Raw genomic sequence first — 19675 nt, 5'->3', positions numbered from 1 at the left:
GGACGCACAACACCGAATTACTGTGCCTAGTGTGGCCGCATGAAATCGAATTTATAATATCAGTTTTATAAAACCGATTTTAGTTAATTCGATGTTATCCCGTAGTGTAGACGTGGCCTGAGACATGGACTCTTAGTACAGTGGCTAGGAGGCTCTGGGGTGCATGGGAGGAACAGAAAGGGAGGATCTTTTGGCTTAGAGCAGCTAAATAGGGCTCAGTGAGAGGGGGCTTAATATATATATTGGACACCTAACCAGAGACAGTATGAAGGATGGAACCCCCTGAACATGCATCCAAGCTCTCCCTTGTCTAGATCAGTAGTTAATCTGTTACAGTATCCGGTCTCTGACCAGTTACCTAATGCCTCGGAGAGAGATGCAACAAACCCCAAATTGAACAATTTATGGAGTAACCAGCCCATACAGGAAGTCAGTTAATGGTTAGCTTATTCCTTGAATGAAGCATGAAAGTTTTATATGCTGCCAAATGTTAAGGTTTTTCTAAAATCCGATCTAGCATAGCTGGATGTTCTTACTATTTATATAAACTTGCAGTGTTTTTTTTTTTCAATCTTCCTAAGATCTTGCCCTCAGTGGTATCTGATGAGGATGAATTAACAGACTAATAGTGTGGTTTGCAAAAATACTTCCTGTCAGTTTCACTGAATGTCTTCTTATTGTTGCATTATGAGAACAGCTGAATAGGAGTACAAAGTTCACTTTCTCTGTACCATTCATTATTTATATATTTATCATGTCCCTCCATTATTTGTTCTCTGAACTGAACAGTTCCACTATTTGCCATCTCTCTTAATGTGAAGTGTTTTCCATTCCACCGTTTCATCATCTGGCTCTGAACCATTTCTATTTCTGCTACATATTTTTGAGACAGGGTGACCAGAATTGAATGTGTCATTCCATAAAATGGGTTGTATTTATTCTAAACTGAGTGAAGAAGCTCTTGGATAGCAGAGAGAATATTCCTCTCTTCCAGTGGGAGTGACAAAGGTTGATAATCTGTGTGAGAGATGGAAAGCCAATATGAAAGATGGAGCAGACTGAGCAGGATCCAGAAACAGCACTCACTTTGCAATTATAGCACCAACCTCTTTTGAAACAGGGAGGGTCCTAGGCACTTCTCCAGGGCTTTGTTCCTTGATCTGACCTGAGGGAACATGCGTAATTTTTCAGTGTTCTTTGGCTGTTTGGTATCTGGTAAATTTTTTCAAGTCCAAGTTATAGGCCTTTTTTTGTCGAGTTTAAAATGTTGTGATACTAATTTGGATGAGCTGAAATTTGACATTTCCTCAGTATAGGAGGATTGTATTTGAGAGTTGGCTTTGTGGTTTAACAAGGTGATACTTCAGGTGATGGTTCATTTTACTTGTAAGTAATTTTTTTAAAATTAAGAGTGGCTGAGTAAAGTGATAACTGACCATCTTCTTTAGCATCCCATGTTTGCTGTATATCAGGTATTAACAGCTCTTTTGTACAGTGTTTGTTACACAAGTTTGTGACAAATGGAATAGCGCTTAATGAAATATTTCTACCTTGATATTTTATAAAAGGGGTGGGAACGGACTATATAACTATTTAACAAAAGTAGATTATTTACTAAATTTTTTAAGTCAATATCAGATGACTATAAAGTTTACACCAATAAAAGATGACATTATCTATAACTAGGGCCCTACCAAATTCAAAGCCATAAAAAATGTGTCATGGCCTGTGAAATCTGGTCTCCTCCTGTTAAATCTGGTCTCTTGTGTGCTTTTACCCTATACTATACAGATTTCACAGGGGCGACCAGTGTTTCTCAAATTCCTGACTCAAAAGGGAGCTGCAAGGTTATTTCGGGGGAGGGGTGGGCAGGGGTCCCAGTATTACCATCCTTTCTTCTGCACTGCCTTCTTCGGCTGCCCAGCCTCAAAGGCAGTGCCCCACCAGCAGCAGTACAGAAGTAAGGGAAGCAATACCATACTATGCCACTCTTACATCTGTGCTATTGCTAGTGGAGGCTCTGCAATCAGAGCTGGGATGTCAGCCAGCAGTTGCCACTCTCTAGCTGCCCAGCTCTGACGGCAGCGCCAGCAGCAGCACAGAATTAAGGGTAGCTAGCAGTACCGCAACCCCCTCTATAATAATCTTGAGAACCCCCCCCCCCACACACACACACACAGCTCCTTTTGGGGTCAGGACCCCTACAATTACAACACCATGAAATTTTAGATTTAAATATCTGAAACCATGAAATTTTATTTATTTATTTTTTTAAATCCTATGGCCATGAAATTGACCAAAATGAATTTGAATTTGGTAGGGCTCTATCCATAACTTAAGTATAGAGGGGAAGAAAATGGACTGTGACAGCATCTTGAGCCTTTTTTTTGTTGTCACTGGGCTTTATTGTTAAACATATTTAAGTTCTTTGTTTGAAAAAAAAAAAAGTTTGTCCCTAATTTGGCATGTCCCTAACTTTGTTAAACCTTATATAAAGAGCTGCCTTGATTTTTAAAATACCTTGTCATCTTGGAATACAACAAACACTTCTGTTTTCTGTAGCAGGATAACTAGTGGACTTGATTCCAGAGTTCTCCTGACTTTATCCACGGTGCTATTGCATACATGTATCCTTTAAACAAAAAACCTATATTTCAGTATCTTTCCAGACATAAGACAAAAATGTTTGCCAAATACAAAACTGGTAGTAGAAAAGCTTTACTGTCAAAACTTTAAGTCAGACAAAAGGTGAAGATTGAAGTACAGGAAAGCAATATTACAACTACGATATCTGATTCTCTTACTAGTCACTTTTGTTCATCCTACTTGGTAAATTTTGATCCACAAATATGATCATTTTTCTGCCTAATTCATATAACAAAACCAATTCAGTTTATTTTAGCGTATACCAGTTTTTAACACTCTTAATTTTGTAGGTACGGAATCCGCCCTGAAAATGTGATTATATATGGCCAAAGTATAGGAACGGTACCCTCTGTGGATCTCGCTGCTCGGTATGAGAGTGCTGCTGTAATTCTTCATTCTCCTTTGACCTCGGGAATGCGAGTAGCCTTTCCTGATACAAAGAAGACCTACTGCTTTGATGCATTCCCAAAGTAAGTTGCTACTAACTGTGATGGATTAGATCACAGAACCCCCCCTTGGGAGCTGCCAACTGATGTGCCAGGACTACTTCTGCTCCTGCTTTCCATGCCAGCTCAGGACCCCAGCACCCTGTCTTGCTGAGCCAGACACACCCGTCTGCTCCAGCAAAGACTCAGGGTCTGAATTACTTGCCCCAAAGCTGCAGACTTAACTGAAAGCAGCTAACAGACGTGTTCTTGTCCTTAACACTCAGATGCCCAACTCTCAGTGAGGTCTAAACCCAAATCCGTTTTACCCAGTATAAGCTTATACAGGGTAAACTCATGAATTGTTCACCCTCTATAATACTGATACAGAGGTATGCACAGCTGTTTTCTCCACCAGTTATTAATACATACTCTGGGTTAATAAGTAAAAAGTGATTTTATTAAATACAAAAAGTAGGATTTAAGTGGTTCCAAGTAGTGACAGACAGAACAAAGCAAGTTACCAAGCAAAATAAAATAAAATGCACAAATCTGTCTAATCAAACTGAATACAGATAATCTCACCCTCAGAGATGCTTCAGTAAGGTGTGTTGTGTTTTTTGTTTTTCCTTCCAGGCCTGGGCACAATTCTTTCTCCTGGTACAGCTCTTGTTCCAGCTCAGGTGGTAGCTAGGGGATTCTTCAATGATGGCTCTCTCTTTCTTCTGTTCCACCCCTTTATATATCTTTTGCATTAAAGGCGGGAATGCGTTCTCTCTCTGGGTTCCCACCCCTCCTTCTCAAGGGAAAGACACCAGGTTAAAGATGGATTCCAGTTCAGGTGACATGATCACATGTCACTGTAAGACTTCAAGCCTTCATTCCTCCCAGCCTGACTCACAGGAAGGCTTGCCTGCAGACAAAGCCATCCACAGTCAGTTGGCCTGGTTGATGGGAGCCATCAAGATTCCAAACTACCATTAATGGCCAACACTTTACATAATTACAATAGGCCCTCAGAGTTGCATCTGAAACTAGAAGTATGAAATATAAGAGTGATACATTTATACAACTAAGATGACCACGCTCAGTAGATTATAAGCTTTGTAATGATACCTTACAAGAGATCTTTTGCATGAAGCATATTCCAGTTACATTATGTTCACTCATTAGCATATATTTATAAAATCCTATAGAATGCAACGTCACACTAACATTCTTAGAATAGGGAAGAAAGTAATCCTGCAAATTCTTTGCAGTTGTCCTTTAAGGTAATATTAAAAAATACTAATCCTCTAATAACATAATTTGTTTGCCAGAAGCTGGGAGTGAGCAACAGGAAATGGATCACTTGATGATTACCTGTTCTGTTCATTCCCTCTGGGGCACTTGGCATTGGCCACTGTTGGAAGAAAGATACTGGGCTAGATGGACCTTTGGTCTGACCCACTATGGCCGTTCTTATGTACAAAGAATGAATCAAGAGCTGATGAATCCAGAAACATTTGAATACATGAAAAAAGATTAACAGTAATTTATAAAATTAAAAATGTTTTTATAATGCTTGATTCACACACTTGTGAATGTTTTATATTGCTAACCAGTTTTATGGGTGTCTTTGTATTAAAAGGTAAAGGAAAAAATATAACTGTCCCAAATATAACCATGTAATGATACTAGTGAGTGGTCCTGGCCGGTGTATTGTTCGTTCTGAATAAAGTGTCATCTTCAGTCTGTTGTTCAGACCAGCAAGGACTGGGAAAAGCTGTGCCCTCAGTGCTGCTACTCATGCTACTGCAGCTACACTGTTATTTATACTTGCTCATTCTAATTCTCATCAAGCTAGCCCATGTGTACATAAGCAAAAGAATTTCACCTCTAGTTCATAGCGCAGCCATAGCCTAAGGACAGGTCTAAACTAACAAGTTAAGTTGGCCAAGCTATGTCATTCAGAGTTGTGAACAATCCACATCCCTGAGCAATATAGTTAAGCTCAACTAACCCTTGATGTAGATACCAATAGGTCAATGGAATAATTCTTCTATCAACCTAGCTACTGCTAGGTGGTGGATTAACTACAGCAATGGGAGAACTCTTCCCATTGCTATAGCAAGTGGCTGCACTGAAGCACCTAAGCTGTGCTGTACCGGTTTAAGTGTAGACATAGCCTAAGAGTCTTTTTCTTGAAGGTTAAGTGTGTAAAGTTGACTGTTCTGTGTTCATGTTTGTATCTCTTTTCTTGCAGCATTGACAAAATTTCTAAAATAACATCGCCAGTGTTAATAATCCATGGGACTGAAGATGAAGTAATTGACTTTTCGCATGGCTTAGCATTATTTGAGCGTTGCCAGAGACCTGTAGAGCCACTGTGGGTAGAAGGAGCAGGCCATAATGATGTGGAGCTTTATGGACAGTACCTTGAACGATTGAAACAGTTTGTATCACAGGAACTGGTGAATTTGTAAAGTACTTTATATATTTACATGCTTTTTCATTTCACTGCAGAACTGCACACTTTGATAAATACTAACATAAAACCTGAAGGTTTTGTTTTCAAATCATGTCAGTTGCCTTCATAAATGTACAGGTAATGATTTGTGAACATAATTAATGAAGGTTTTAATACCAGTATTATAAACTGGAATAACACGATCATGCAGTTCAGCTTCTGTAGTTCGTATACTATGTGTGAGTTTTTTTCTTTTTAGATGTACAAAATATCACAGAGTACTGTATGAAATTTTAATTATGTAAAATCAGATGCTGTAAAAGTGTTGCCAAATGCTTTAGCATATCAAACAAATTTATAAATATTTTTTAAACATCTCAAAATGTACTGTGACTTATTCTGTTGCACAGGTGTACACTAAAAATCAGACTTGTAAACAGCTGTACTTGTAAAAATACCAAAAGCCATGAGATTTAAGCAAATATGTAATGAAAACATAGACACTCACTGGAATTGGCCCAGGCCCTGTTTTATAGGGAACGGGTCAAAACAAGATTTTTCTTTTTTTTTTTTTTTTTTGTGCTACCGTGCATTATATCTGATGTCTTGTGGTTAATTTGTTGTTTTGTTTGGTTTTCTTTTTTAACTTGGAAGATGAGGTTTACATCTGCCCACTCATCTGTTCCTTAGCTAAACAAGTTATTCTGTAAAATGAAGTCCTAAAATACCACTGTTATAACAAATTTCATTCACATGCTCACTACTGAGGTATAACTAAATATTTTAGTGGTTTATTTGAAACCAGTAAGGTATTTAGAGCTAGTTTTAAATGTCTATTCTATAGAGATGCAGTATATGGATAGAAAGAATCCTGGAAGTTTTGTCTAACTTCGTAATGAACAAAATGCAAGCTTGCCGTTGTCAGTTCAGGTTTACTTTTGGGTGTTTATGAGCCTGCAACCTATTGTTTTTATTACTGTATGAGAATTTTACTAATCCGCTCCTGAACAGTGAAGGAGAACGTTGACACTTTTTTGTATTAACTCATAGTAAAATACATTTTGTAAGTTGCCTTTCCCTTGAATGAGTTTTGCTTGAATAAAACTATGAAAGATAATGACAAACTTAAAATTATATGTAGCCTAGTAATATTCCAACAATACGCACTGTGCTTCTAATTTTAAGGCCTTACGTAGTTTGTTCTGCTTGTTTTTGTGATTGTCCAAGACTACTGTGTAATTAAATGTATTATCAAATATTGTGAATGATTTGGTTCAGATGTGTTAAGTAACAGTAAATAATATTATGCAATTTGCTGCTGTTTATTTTTTTCTGAAAAACTTCAATATACTAAACAACTATCTGGCTACTAACTATAAAAGGAGACTGCGATTTCTGAAGAAGATCATCTGCAGGCTGTTTTTTCAGAGGCCTCCTTCACAAAACCAGGGATATGGTATGTTTGCCAGCAAAGATCCTGGGCAGTGTTGCTTCCCACAGATAGTTGATGACAAACTGTCATAACTTGGGCAGTCGTCCTCGTTCTGAGTTTTATGCTGGGGGACATAGCAGCTCAGAACTGGAAGGACACAAAGACAGATTAAAGCCACCTTAGCCCCACTTCTCCCTGGACTGTGAGTTTAAGCCATTTTGCCTGTAATGTTTAGTACCCAATTTGCATAGCTGTCTCATTACACTCCTAGGCAGTGGAGAATTGGACTCTTGAGTGCAATTACACATGGTTATCTTCAGCTCTATTCTGATCTCTATTTTTTAATGTAGATTCTTTCATGAAAGATGATTACTGAAGCATTTAATATACTGTATATGTAATAAAAGCTATGTAGCATATTCATTCAATTATGAAAGCTCCTCTCTTATGACTGACATACGACTGCTAATTATAATAGCTGGAAAAGTTTGATATGCTGTCTTATGTGGTAGTGGTCATGGTATTATCATCTTTATGCTTATACCTGGGCTTCATTTTTTTGAAACTGGCAATGGGATATTTTATATTAAAAATACAATTGTCCCATGATCATAAGAGTTGTCAGCATTCATTTACAGATGTTTGTGTGTTGGACAAACTGCCAAAGCAGAAAAGAACACTGTGAAACTCATGATCCTTTAAAAAAGGTGACTGTGTGTAGGCAAAAAAAAAAATAATTTGAGTATGTTGTATTTATGTTTCTGACATTTGGAAAGGTTGGTAGGTCTATTCTGTATACTTACAAACCTTCATTGGCTCAAACAAGATCTTCAAGTGAGTGTCAGGGTGGATCCTGCTGTACAGGCTCATGCCTGTTGCACACAAGGTTGGATTTTGTTTAATAGTATCTGTCAGGGCCATGCATGTACCCTGTGTCATCCCACGTGAGGGTATGAAAGGTGGTGGAGCAGCCGTGACCCTTCCTCAGTTCTCTTACTTCCTCAGTTCTCTTCAAACACATTCCTTTTTTGAACTTTTTAGTGAAAAAATGACCATCCTCATCTTTAGGTTTTTTAAATAGTATGTTCCAAAAATAGAAAAGACCCTAAGTACATCTTCTGAGCAGGGCTTTTGCACCCTGCATCTACCACTGTGGCAAACTCCAACCTGTGTCGAAAATATACCCGGGTTGAGAGGCATAGTAGATACCTATTCTGTTTAGAGCAAATCACATTCCCAATAAGTGTGCCAGCATGCAAATCCTTATTGAGGACTTGTAAGTCAAGGAACGTGGTTGAAACTACACCTACTCCATTGAGAGGTACTATACCTCCAAAGACTGAAAAGGGTTATCTTCAAGTGTTCCCTTGAGTAGCAACAGGAAAGCAGGAACGAACATGTCATCAAGATTGGCACCAATAACTTCAGACAACTGGGCTGACTGACTTGGCACTGGCTCCCACAACGTTGACAACATCATCAGAATGAACTTTTGCACCCCAATACAAGAGTGAGGACCAAAAGGGCCCAACCAGTGTCTGGGCAGAGTTCCTCCTGAAAGGAGGAAAAGAGACAGTACTCCACCAGAGACAGTTTTTAAGTTCTCTGTCAAGGTAAGTGATGCTTAGAAAACCAGTACCATAGTGGAACCAGCAAAGACACTAGTACTGACCATTGCACCAATTACAGGCCCAAGATATGTCAACACAGAACAGCCTAAATATCCAGGGTTATTTTCAGCACTGGACCAGCATGACTTAGGCCCTGAGCACCACCCCACAGTTCTGCTATTCAAAGAGCGCAACTTCTTATTAATCCCTAGATTTCACCTTCTCTCTAGTGTCAAACGGGGACCTCTCTCTCTGTGTCTCTCTCTCTCCTACAAGAGTGACCTTGAAACCAACATCGAAGATCCTCTCACAAGGCACAATCTCAATAGATGCATGAATAGCAATGGGCTGACCAGCTGCAACATTGGCTGTACTGGCCCTACTGGGAAACATCATCCTTAGCAGATCTCCTTATGGATCTAGAAGGAGGAAGAGATCCAGCTCTGTGGTAGAATTACTACTTACGCAACTGACACAGAACTTGGCAGCTGCACCCTGGCACTGCAATTAGAACAGCGGCACCCCCAGTCTCTGCCAATAGACTCATCATTATCCAGTGAGGCAATTTAACTAGCCTATGCCCGGGCAGGAGACAATTATAATGCCTTTCAGGATCTCCTAACTTACATAGCCAAGTCTTTGGACATAGGAATGGTGCTTATCAAGGAGAGATCCTATAAACTCTGACAGCCTGAGCACATTAGCCCCAGCCAGGATCTCTCTCCCTGTCATTGGCGGCATATTAGAACTGGCCAACGGTCTCTAGCAGCCCCAACCTGCCATTCAGTCCACATCCAAACGTGTGGAGAAGCCCTATCAAGTGCCCCTGGAAAAAAATTGACTACTTTTACTCCCACCTAAACCAGAGATCTTTAGCAGTAAATAGGAAAAGTCAAAATAATGAAAAGGGCCCTCAGAAGTTGGACCTTGTCAGGTGCTGTGATCCAGAGATTTCTTAGGGGTTACAGAGATCCCCTGGGTCTGGTATCTGTGTACTAGTTTGCCAAAATGTGTCGTGTGAGGTCTCTTCTGAAAGCCTGTGTCACATTGATCCTCCATAATCATTGCAAAATGTAAGTATGGCTAATAAGGAGTTACGTACATGTATGGAAAACTAACTTCATAAGGTTTGTGGCTTGGGGCTTGTCACCAGAAGATGAGACAGGCTTCTTTCAGACAGAAGTTGCTTATGTAAATTGTATGGTTCACAATGGGTCCCCATTTACAATCTGAGGAAAATGCTAATCAAGTGATTGCAAAGTTTTTCCAGGGAAGATTCTAGGCAGCGAAATGCAAGTAGTGGGGATTATCCTATTTGCAAATGAAGATAATGGATTTTTGGATTCTTACTGTAAGACACTCAGCATCTTTCCACTGAGAGAGTGAGAGGACAGTGACTTGTCTCATGAATGGAGGAGTATAGCCAAGCCTATATACGGCCGTAATAAGCTGGAAGGTTTTGGGTGAGCTTTTGCTCTTTTTGTGACATGACAATATTTTATTAAGTTTAGACTCTAGACAGTACTACGATTTTTGTGTGACCCTTTGTTTCCATTATTTCTATCTGCTGCTTTGTTTTACTTGTTTTCTCTAAACAAATCAGTGCTGTGAGTTGAGGGGAGCGGTGACTGTGAGGCATAACTGCTAAGCTAATGCATACTGTTCCTTTGGGAATAGCGGATATGCAAATTCTGTCCGTGCCCAGTGGAATAGGGGCTAGGCAGCCCAGAGGGAGGCTGAGGACTTGGGGGTTGGAGTGTACCTATCTTTAACCTATAAAGAGAGAGTGGGGTGTGGAAATCCAGCATCTGTTAATTGAGACTGGTGGAGCTGGGGAACTGACCCCCCAGTATAACAGACAAGGTTTTCTCATGCTGAAGGCAGGTGGTAGAGAGTGCTTGCATCCCTGGGAAATGCTCAAAGCTTACTTGTCAGCCTTGCTTCAACTCTGGCTGGCAAACCATCAGGCATTACTTGCCAAGTATAATTTCCTGATGTGGGAACTTCGTTTCTAGCCAGTCTGCCATAAGACATTAGGTAAGTGCTATAGGAGACTATTAAAGAAGGCCAAACAATTACCAGAACAGGCCTGTATGTAGCCATGGATGTTCTAAGATAGCCATGAGGTTCATGACCATAGCCATGAGGTTCATGACCATAGCCATGACTACAAGATGAGATCACTGTCTGTCAGCCTCTGGGATACTGAGAGGTCCAAGATACTATCCAGTACCTCCCATTTGAGGGAATGGAGCTCTTCCACACAATGATTGGCTAAGTCTTCCATTCCTTAAGACTCAAGGGCCTGCCTCACATCTCTGGGAGTATATACACCCAATCACCTACAAGAATCCCTGCAAGTATTTGTTCCAGCAGAGGCCATGGGCTCACCTGGACCCAGTGTAGATAACCAGATTTACCCGAATGGGAACAGTCACTACCCACAGAAGATGCCTTTAATCTGTCTTCCATATCATACGCACACCACCCCATCAACCAGGTAGCAGATTTGATGGGGATGGAAGGAGCTACATCAGAGCTGATCAGTGGTCAGCAACTACTTGTGAGAACTTACCTGCCATGTTCCATTGGGCTTGGTCCAATTATTGCCTTGGACAATGGTGGCTGGAAATAGTTGCCCCTGATTAGTCCGTCCAGACCCAACTCTCACCTCCCTGTTCCTCTGTAGGGACTCTTCTCATGAGCATCTGTTACAAAAAGAAGTGGCCTTGATGCTCTGTCAAGGAGCTGTAGAAGAGGTTTCATAAGCATATAGGGGAAAAGGCTTCTTGCTGTACTTCCTTAACCTGAAGGAGAGATTTTATCCCATCCTAGATGTGAGGAGACTGAACAAATATATTTGCTGCCTCAGATTCAGGATGGTAACACTAGCGGGCTCAAGACTGGTTTGTGGTTTTCAGCTTGCAAAATGTCTACTTCCACCTAGACCACACATTCATGGTGGGATCAAATCATGACCACTACAAAGTACTTCTGTGCAGGCTCTCCATAGCACCAAATGACTTCACAAAATGCCTTGGTGTGGTAGCACCTGAGAAGACAAAGCATTCACATCTACTCCTACACGGACCACTTTCTGAACAGAGGACAGTCAAAATGGGAGTCAGCAGTAAGCCTTGAATACTCTCTCCATATTTATTTGACTTGGCCTTCTAGTGAAATACAAAAAATCATCACTTACCTGTCACATGTGATAGTTTATAGTAGCCCTAATCAAAACCAGATCAGAAAAAGTGTACTTGCCCTAGTACTCCGGTTACTACTAGAATTCCTACTCCTGTTAACATCGGAAACGACTGACAGTATGAACACATTTCAGAGTGTTAGAGCAAATGTCAGCATGCAGGTGTGACACTACTACTAATTCTTAGAGCTTGGAGTCATCAGATTGGCTTGTAATAGCATTCCTGTCTGTCCTCCAAAACTATGTAATGCAGGTTTTCATGAACAAATAAAAAAAAGTCACTTTGGCTTAAGAGTTGTCCAGAGTCCAAGTGCATTATGGATGCCTTTGTCCTGCAATGAAACACGGGCTTGCTGTATACCAGGGGTGGGCAAAGAGTGGCCGGGGGCCACAGCCGGCTCTCGAGTTGCTGCTGGGGAGCAGGATCTGGAACTTACCCTGCTCCCATGCTCAGAGCGGCATCGGAAGCTGCTCCCTGCACGTGTACCAGGGCTCCCAGAAGCAACAGCATGTCCTCCCATCCTGGTCCTATGTTTAAGAGTAGCCAGGGAGCTTCGTGTGCTGCCCCTGCCTGAAGCCCCACCCCTGCAGCTCCCATTGGTCAGGAACTGCAGCTAATTGGAGCTGCAGGGGTGGCGTCTGCAGACAGGGCAGTGTGCAGATCCACCTGGACGTTCCTCTGCGTAGGAGCCAGAGGGAGGACATGCCGCTTCTTCCAAGAGCCGCTTGAGGTAAGCACTGCCCAAAGCCTGCACCCTTGACCCCCTCCTGTGCCCCTGCCCCAGCCCTGATTCCTCTCTTGCACCCTAAACTCATTTCTGGTCCAACCCTAGAGCCCTCACCCCAGCCAGAGCTCTCACCCCCTCCTGCACCCCAAACCCAATTTTGTGAGCATTCATGGCCCACCATACAATTTCCATACCTAGATGTGGCCCTCAGGCCAAAAAATTTGCCCACTCCTGCTGTATAGCTTTCCACTGATTCCCATAGTGATTTCCAAGATCACAAGAGACAAAACTGTGATCGTTCTGGTGGTTTCATACTGGCCAAGGCAGTATTGGTTGACATCTACTACAGATGGTCCATTCAGTCTCTGAGCCAGCTCTCAGATTTCCTGGGTTTGATCATTCAGCGTCACAGCCAGATGCTCAATCCAAGCCCAAAATCATTGCATCTGACATCATGACTGTTGTGTGCCTAAGCACCATAGACAAGCACCGCTTTCTACATGTCCAGAAAATCTTGATACAAAGGAAAATATTTCCCAGAAAAAACATTCTTCCAAGTAGAGGAGGTTCCTGATATGGCAGCCCAAAAATTTCCTGGATCATATCCAAGCCTTAATGCTAAAGATCTTTGACTATTTACTGCATCTTAAACAGATATCCTGTTTAAGTGAGTGTGTGTGTGCGGGTGGGGGGAAGGGTTCAGCTTTATTAGAACCCATCTCACAATGATCTTAGCACCCACCTGTACAATTATGCTCAGTTTTTTTTCATTCCACAGTATCTAAGTTTCTTAAAGGCCTACTACACACTTGCACACCAATAGAGAGCCCACTTCTGCCTGGGTTCTCCAATATAGTTCTCTTGAGACTCATGAAGCCTCCTTTGGAGCCTCTTAGAATGCTGCTTACACCACTTCACTCTGAAGACTGTTGTAGGGGCTATCACTTTGGCTGGAAGACTGAGTGACCTTCAGTTGCTTATGAGTGACCCTCCCTATACAACATTTGATAGGGGCATAGTAGTGCTGAAACCTCATCTACAGTTCATCACCATGGTGGTTTCAGAACTTCATTGTCTCCAGTAAACCACTCTCGACACCAGGAGAAAAGTAATTGCACATACTAGATATGTTTAGGATTCTGTTTTATTACATGGACAGGACACAACAATTCAGACTGTTGACCAATCTATTTCTGCTATAGTTGCCTGGAGTGATGCGAGGCATTCTAAAGATCAGGCTATCTCATCTCAAAGAATATCAAAATGGATTGCACAATTCATCTTTGTGTCTGTTACCAGCTGGTGAGTGTACATCTCCTACCGAACATCAAGGTTCACTCTATCAGAGTTCAGGTGACATCTGCCTGCTTTCAGAAATGTGCCAATATCTGAGATCTGCAAGGCTGTGGGGTGGAGTAAGCCACTGCCCTCTCTCAAATACTATGCCTTCAACTTTGCAGTTGAGTGAGATACCAAATTCAGGAGAGCAATATTACTATTGCTGTTCGAATGATGCAGCTGAAAATCCTCATGCACACCATTTTGAGGGGATACTGCTTGCCAATCACCTACAATGAGAGCCACAGGCACATATTTGAAGAACAGTAGTTATTTACACTGCAGTAACTGTGGTTCTTTGAGAAGTTGACAGTGTAGATCCTATGACTTCTGTTCCATCCCCACTTTTCAGAGTCCTGGGCATTAAATTGTGAGGGAGGGTTGAAGTCACTCCTCTCAAGAGCAAAGGCAGCAGGATACATGCCCAATGGATAGTGCCATTTAAAAAAAAAAAATCTGATATTGCACACAAGGCGCATATGCACCTACTGTGGGATCTGTACTGACTATGACATCTTGAAGAACCACTGTTATAGTAAATAACCATTTTTTACTTACTATATGAAGTAAATTATTGCATTTTTGTCCAGATTTTTGGATGACCAGATACATGGATAGAGAAGTATAGAACTACTTTAGAGGAAAAAATAAATTGCAGTTCATTTACTCAGACTTGGCACGAGTATATTAAAAAGTACATTTCCCAATTTTTTTGAGATGTCTGATGTTTCTTTAGTCATTAGTAGTTACGACTTTATCTCATGGAAACTGCTATTTTGTGAAGAATAAATTTCCCTTCATCCTCATGGTCAATTATAGCTTTCTGTGAATAGTCAAAGTAGGAATTTTTTCAGATGCACATGCATAAAGAGCACATCTGTTTGCTTGTTCAGAATTTTCTGTCTTGTTTATTCTTGAAAGCTGTGCAAAATGGCAGTATTTAGCTTCTTAACTGTAAGCAATAAGCATTAACATTTAACATTTTAATAGCTAATTTAGTTTTTTCTGAGGTGCCACTATCATAAGACAAGCAGGTAGACTTCTAGTCAAGAAAAGCATTTAGGTTGCCATCCCTACTTTTGGATAAACTATTCTTTATCAAGATGAAGCACTTCAGTAAAACATCTGAATTAAGATGTTAGTTGTTGCTGTGTCTTGTGAGGTCTGGAAGGGGTCTGTGTTAGAGGCTATGATGCTAATAAACGACAATGTAGCAGCTGTGGCCAAGAGTGCTTTATCTGAATTTGGCAAGATTGTGACGTTTGATATGGACCCCAGGACTCATTATTATTTGTCACCTTGAGATTAGACTATTGCAATGTGCTTAACATGGAACTATAACTGTGGATTTGGAGGTCTTGTTTCTCTTTCCAGTGAGCTGAGTTGCTAAATCCTTTGAAAGCTAAAGTGCTCTTTCGATCCCTCCTATGCCTCTCTGGGGGGGGAGGGGGGGAAGAGCAGAAACATAGATACAAAGAGGGATCCTCCAGCAGGCTCCTAGCTTGTGTGTCAGATGTTCTAGCCCATATTGGTTCTTATATAGTGCACTTTACTGTAGAAGCTAAGCGCCTTCCAGTCATTTATTAAGCAATGTAACTACACATCTGTCATGTAGTGTTCAGTCTTTAGTACCCTGGGGTAGAAACGTGTGTGTTTAGCGTCTATTGTTTTGGTACAGACTTTTTAATACACACCTAGCAACGAGTATATTTGTTAGTAAAGGCCAGGTCAGAGAATAATAGTTCAAGGTCTATTAGTTAGTAAACGCCAGGTCAGAGAACAAAATAATTAGTTGAAACAAAAATCAAGTTTTGCTTCACATCCCTATTACCAAATCGCCACCTCAACATGCACACATTAAGCTATTTAGGAGTTACAAGCAACATATATTAAATCTAGGGCTGTCAAGTGATTAAAAAATTAATCATGAGATTAATCACACGATTAATCAATAGAATACCATGTATTTTTAAATATTCTTTGGAGTTTTCTACCTTTTCAAATATATTGATTTCAATTACAACACAGAATACAAAATGTACAGTGCTCAGTTTATTTTTATTACAAATATTTGCATTGTAAAAAACAAATGAAATAAATAATATTTTTCAGTTCACCTAATACAAGTACTGTAGTGCAATCTCTTTATTATGAAAACTGAACTTACAAATGTAGAATTATGTACAAAAAAAACTACATTCAAAAATAAAACAATGTATAACTTTAGAGCCTACAAATCCACTCAGTCCTGCTTCAGCCAATCACTCAGACAAACAAATTTGGTTACAATTTGCTGAGACAATGCTGCCAGGTTTTTGTTTACAATGTCACCTGAAATTGAGAACAGGCGTTCGCGTGGCACTGTTGTAGCTGGCGTCATAAGACATTTACATGCTAAAGTAATGTGCTAAAGATTCATATGCCTCTTCATGCTTCAACCGCCATGCCAGAGGACACGCGTCCATGTTGATGATGGGTTCTGCTCGATAACAATCCAAAGCAGAACAGACCAGCCCATGTTCATTTTCATCATCTGAGTCAGATGCCTGCAGAAGGTTGATTAACTTTTTAGGTGGTTCGGGTTCTTTAGTTTCCACATCCGAGTGTTGCTCTTTGCAGACTTCTGAAAGCATGCTCCACAGCTCGTCCCTCTCAGATTTTGAATGGTACTTCAGATTCTTAAACCTTGGGTTGAGTGCTGTAGCTAATTTTAGAAATCTCACATTGGTACCTTCTTTGCGTTTTGTGAAATATGCAGTGAAAGGGTTCTTAAAACGAACATGTACTGGGTCATCATCCGAGACTGCTAGAACATGAAATATATGGCAGAATGCGTATAAAACAGAACAGGAGACATGCAATTTTCCCCCAAGGAATTCAGTCACAAATTTAATTAATGCATTATTTTTTTAACAAGCATCATCAGCATGGAAGCATGTCCTCTGGAATGGTTGCCGAAGCATGAAGGGGGCATGTGAATGTTTAGCACATCTGGAATGTAAATACCTTGCAAAGCTGGCTACAAAAGTGCCATGTGAATGCCTGTTCTCACTTTCAGCTGTCATAAATAAGAAGCGGGCAGCATTATCGTCCGTAAATGTAAAGAACTTTGTTTATCTTAGTGACTGGCTGAACAAGAAGTAGGACTGAGTGGACTTGTAGGCTCTAAAGTTTTACATTGTTTTGTTTTGGAATGCAGTTATATAACAAAAATAATCTACATTTGAAAGTTACACTTTCACGATAAAGAGATTGCACTACAGTACTTGTATGAGGTAACTTGAAAAATACTATTTCTTTTGTTTATTATTTTGCAGTGCAAATATTCATAATCAAAAATAATATAAAGTGAGCACTGTACACTTTATAGTCTGTGCTGTAATAGAAATCAATATACTTTACAATGTAGAAAAATATTTAATACAAAAATATTTAATAAATTTCAATTGGTATTCTATTGTATAACAGTGCAATTAATCACAATTTATTTTTTGAGTTAATCGCATGAGTTAACTGCGATTAATCAACAGCCGTATTTAAAACTTTTTTCCACTGCATGTACTAGGCTGGGCGGCGTGGTCTGACTTTTTCCAAGCACCAAGAAATGGGTGTAAAAATCACTGCGACTAGAGATAAGACAAGAGTCCTGCCTTAACATGTTTACAATCTAAATACTGTTTAAATTGCAAGATGCTGCAAGACATACAACCTGAGACAGAAGATTATATAGTCACAAAGGCCCAGATCCACAGAGGTATTTAGGTTCTTAACTTCCATTGATTTCCATGGAACTTACAAGCCTAAATACCTTTGCGGATCTGGACCTAACATCAGGCTTTGGGACTGTCGTGGTATAATTCCCCACTCTGAACCTTAGCGTCCAAAAGATGGGGTACCAGCATGAATTCCTCTAAGCTCAATTACCAGCTTAGTACTTGTAGTGCTGCCACCAACCAGGAATTCCAGTGCCTAGTACACTCTGGTCCCCCTAAAACCTTGCCCGGGGAACCCCAAGACCCAGATCATCTGGATCTTAACACAAGGAAAGTAAACCCTTTCCCCCACCGTTGCCTCTCCCAGGCTTCCCCTCCCTGGGTTACCCTGGAAGATCCTGTGATTCAAACTCCTTGAATCACAAAACAGAGAAGAAAATCACCTTCCCTCCTCCTTCTCTCTCCCCCTCCCAGACTCTCTCTGAGAGAAAAAGTAACCTAACACAGAGAGAAAATTAACCTTTCCTCCCCCTTACCCCTTTCTCCCCACCAATTTCCCTGGTGAATCCAGACCCCGTCCCTGGGTCTCACCAGATAAAAAATACAATCGGTCTAAACAAAAAAGCTTTTAATAAAAGAGAGAAAAACAGTAAAAATTATCTTTGTAATTTAAGATGGATTAGGTACAGGGTTTTTCAGCTGTAGACACTGGGAATACCCTCCCAGCCTAAGTATACAAGTACAAATAAAATCCTTTCAGCAAAATACAAATTTGAACTTCTCACTGCAAATACACATTTGCAAATAAAGAAAACAAACATAAGCCTAAACTTGCCTTATCTACCTAGTACTCACTATTCTGAACTTATAATAGCCTGTATTGGAGAGATTGAGAGAAACCTGGTTGCAGTTCTGGTCACTCTCAGAATCCAGAGAGAACAACAACCAAAACTAGCAGCACACACAGAAACTTCCCTCCCTCAAGATTTGGAAAGTATCCTGCCCCTGATTGTCTCTGGCTCAGGTGACAGCCAGGCTTACTGAACTTGTTAACCCTTTACAGTCAAAAGAGATATAAAGTACTGCTGTTCTATTAACTCCTACTATCTGTTTATGACAGGGACAATAATAAATGTTGAGAGTGCAGTGCAGTACTAAATGAGAAGCACATATTCTGTGCTGTTATGTCTTGTCTAAACTACAAAAAGTCATGCTAGAAAATCATTTATTGTATTTAAAAAAACGCTGATTTTTAAAAAGTTTCAATTAGGATGGCTTTACCCCTCCTCTGGTTTAGCAGGTTAATGACTGGTAAGTTTTCAAGAACTATTTAAACCGTATTGTGACCTGTTTAGAGTAGGGACAAAACCGTGGCAGCCAAGAGTCTTAAACGGTTTCCTAGAGTGGTCTATTTTTTTCATGTGAACAGAGTGACAGAGATGCTATTGTTTGTCTGAGCAGTGACATTCCCAGCCATATAGGGTCAGAGTCCAGATGTGAATTAAAGGTGCTATAAGCACTCTTCAAAAAGAGGGAGATAAAAGATCTACTTGCTAGCACCCAGATCTACTTGTTCCTCCGTAAAACCAGCAATGTGAGCTGGTGCTAAACACAGATTATTCCACCATTGCCCTACTAACATTTAGGCTATTGCTTTATAGCACAATTTGGGGTCTCTAGTGTACAAATGGAGCTATGTGCTACATCATGAACTCTAATCAGCTGTATGTTTGCACCGTGAAATATTTCCTGTCGAGCATAAATTTGAATAGGGACCACTACCACCTGAAAGATTATGATAATCAATTGTATCATCCAGTTAAGGGTGCAAGAAGCAGTCTGTGAGATTTGAGTAAGACAATCCAAGGTGAAAGTGCAGACAGTACACGAATATGTTAACAAAGGCTTATGCACAAAGATTATGGCTTAATTGAGTGGACTGTCATACTAGCTCCTTTTCCCAGTGCTAACTCCAAATTTCAGCCCTAGTGTTATGAAAGCTGAGATTTTGATCATCTTTTGTTATCAGTAGTTGGGGCTTTAAGTAAGACACCAAATACTATGAGGTTTGCAATAAAATCATGAGAGCAGACAACCACAAATGTGCAAATCTGCTCACCTCCAGAAGA

At 40.4% G+C, this 19675-nt stretch overlaps 1 protein-coding gene across 3 annotated transcripts in view; it reads left to right on the top strand.

The window, feature by feature from the left end:
- Positions 1 to 7564, top strand: part of ABHD17B (abhydrolase domain containing 17B, depalmitoylase) — a 40109-nt gene extending 32545 nt beyond the window's left edge. For all 3 annotated transcript variants that reach the window (XM_032798170.2, XM_032798169.2, XM_032798168.2), the window contains exons 3-4: positions 2937 to 3116; positions 5317 to 7564. In XM_032798170.2, the coding sequence (XP_032654061.1) occupies positions 2937 to 3116; positions 5317 to 5536 (400 nt within the window). In that variant the 3' untranslated portion in view covers positions 5537 to 7564. The remainder of the gene's footprint in view (positions 1 to 2936; positions 3117 to 5316) is intronic.
- Positions 7565 to 19675: the final 12111 nt, after the last annotated feature.

Source organism: Chelonoidis abingdonii, chromosome 6 (genome assembly GCF_003597395.2).
Source record: "Chelonoidis abingdonii isolate Lonesome George chromosome 6, CheloAbing_2.0, whole genome shotgun sequence".
NCBI lineage: Eukaryota > Metazoa > Chordata > Testudines > Testudinidae > Chelonoidis > Chelonoidis abingdonii.
This window is presented reverse-complemented; position numbering and strand designations above follow the sequence as displayed.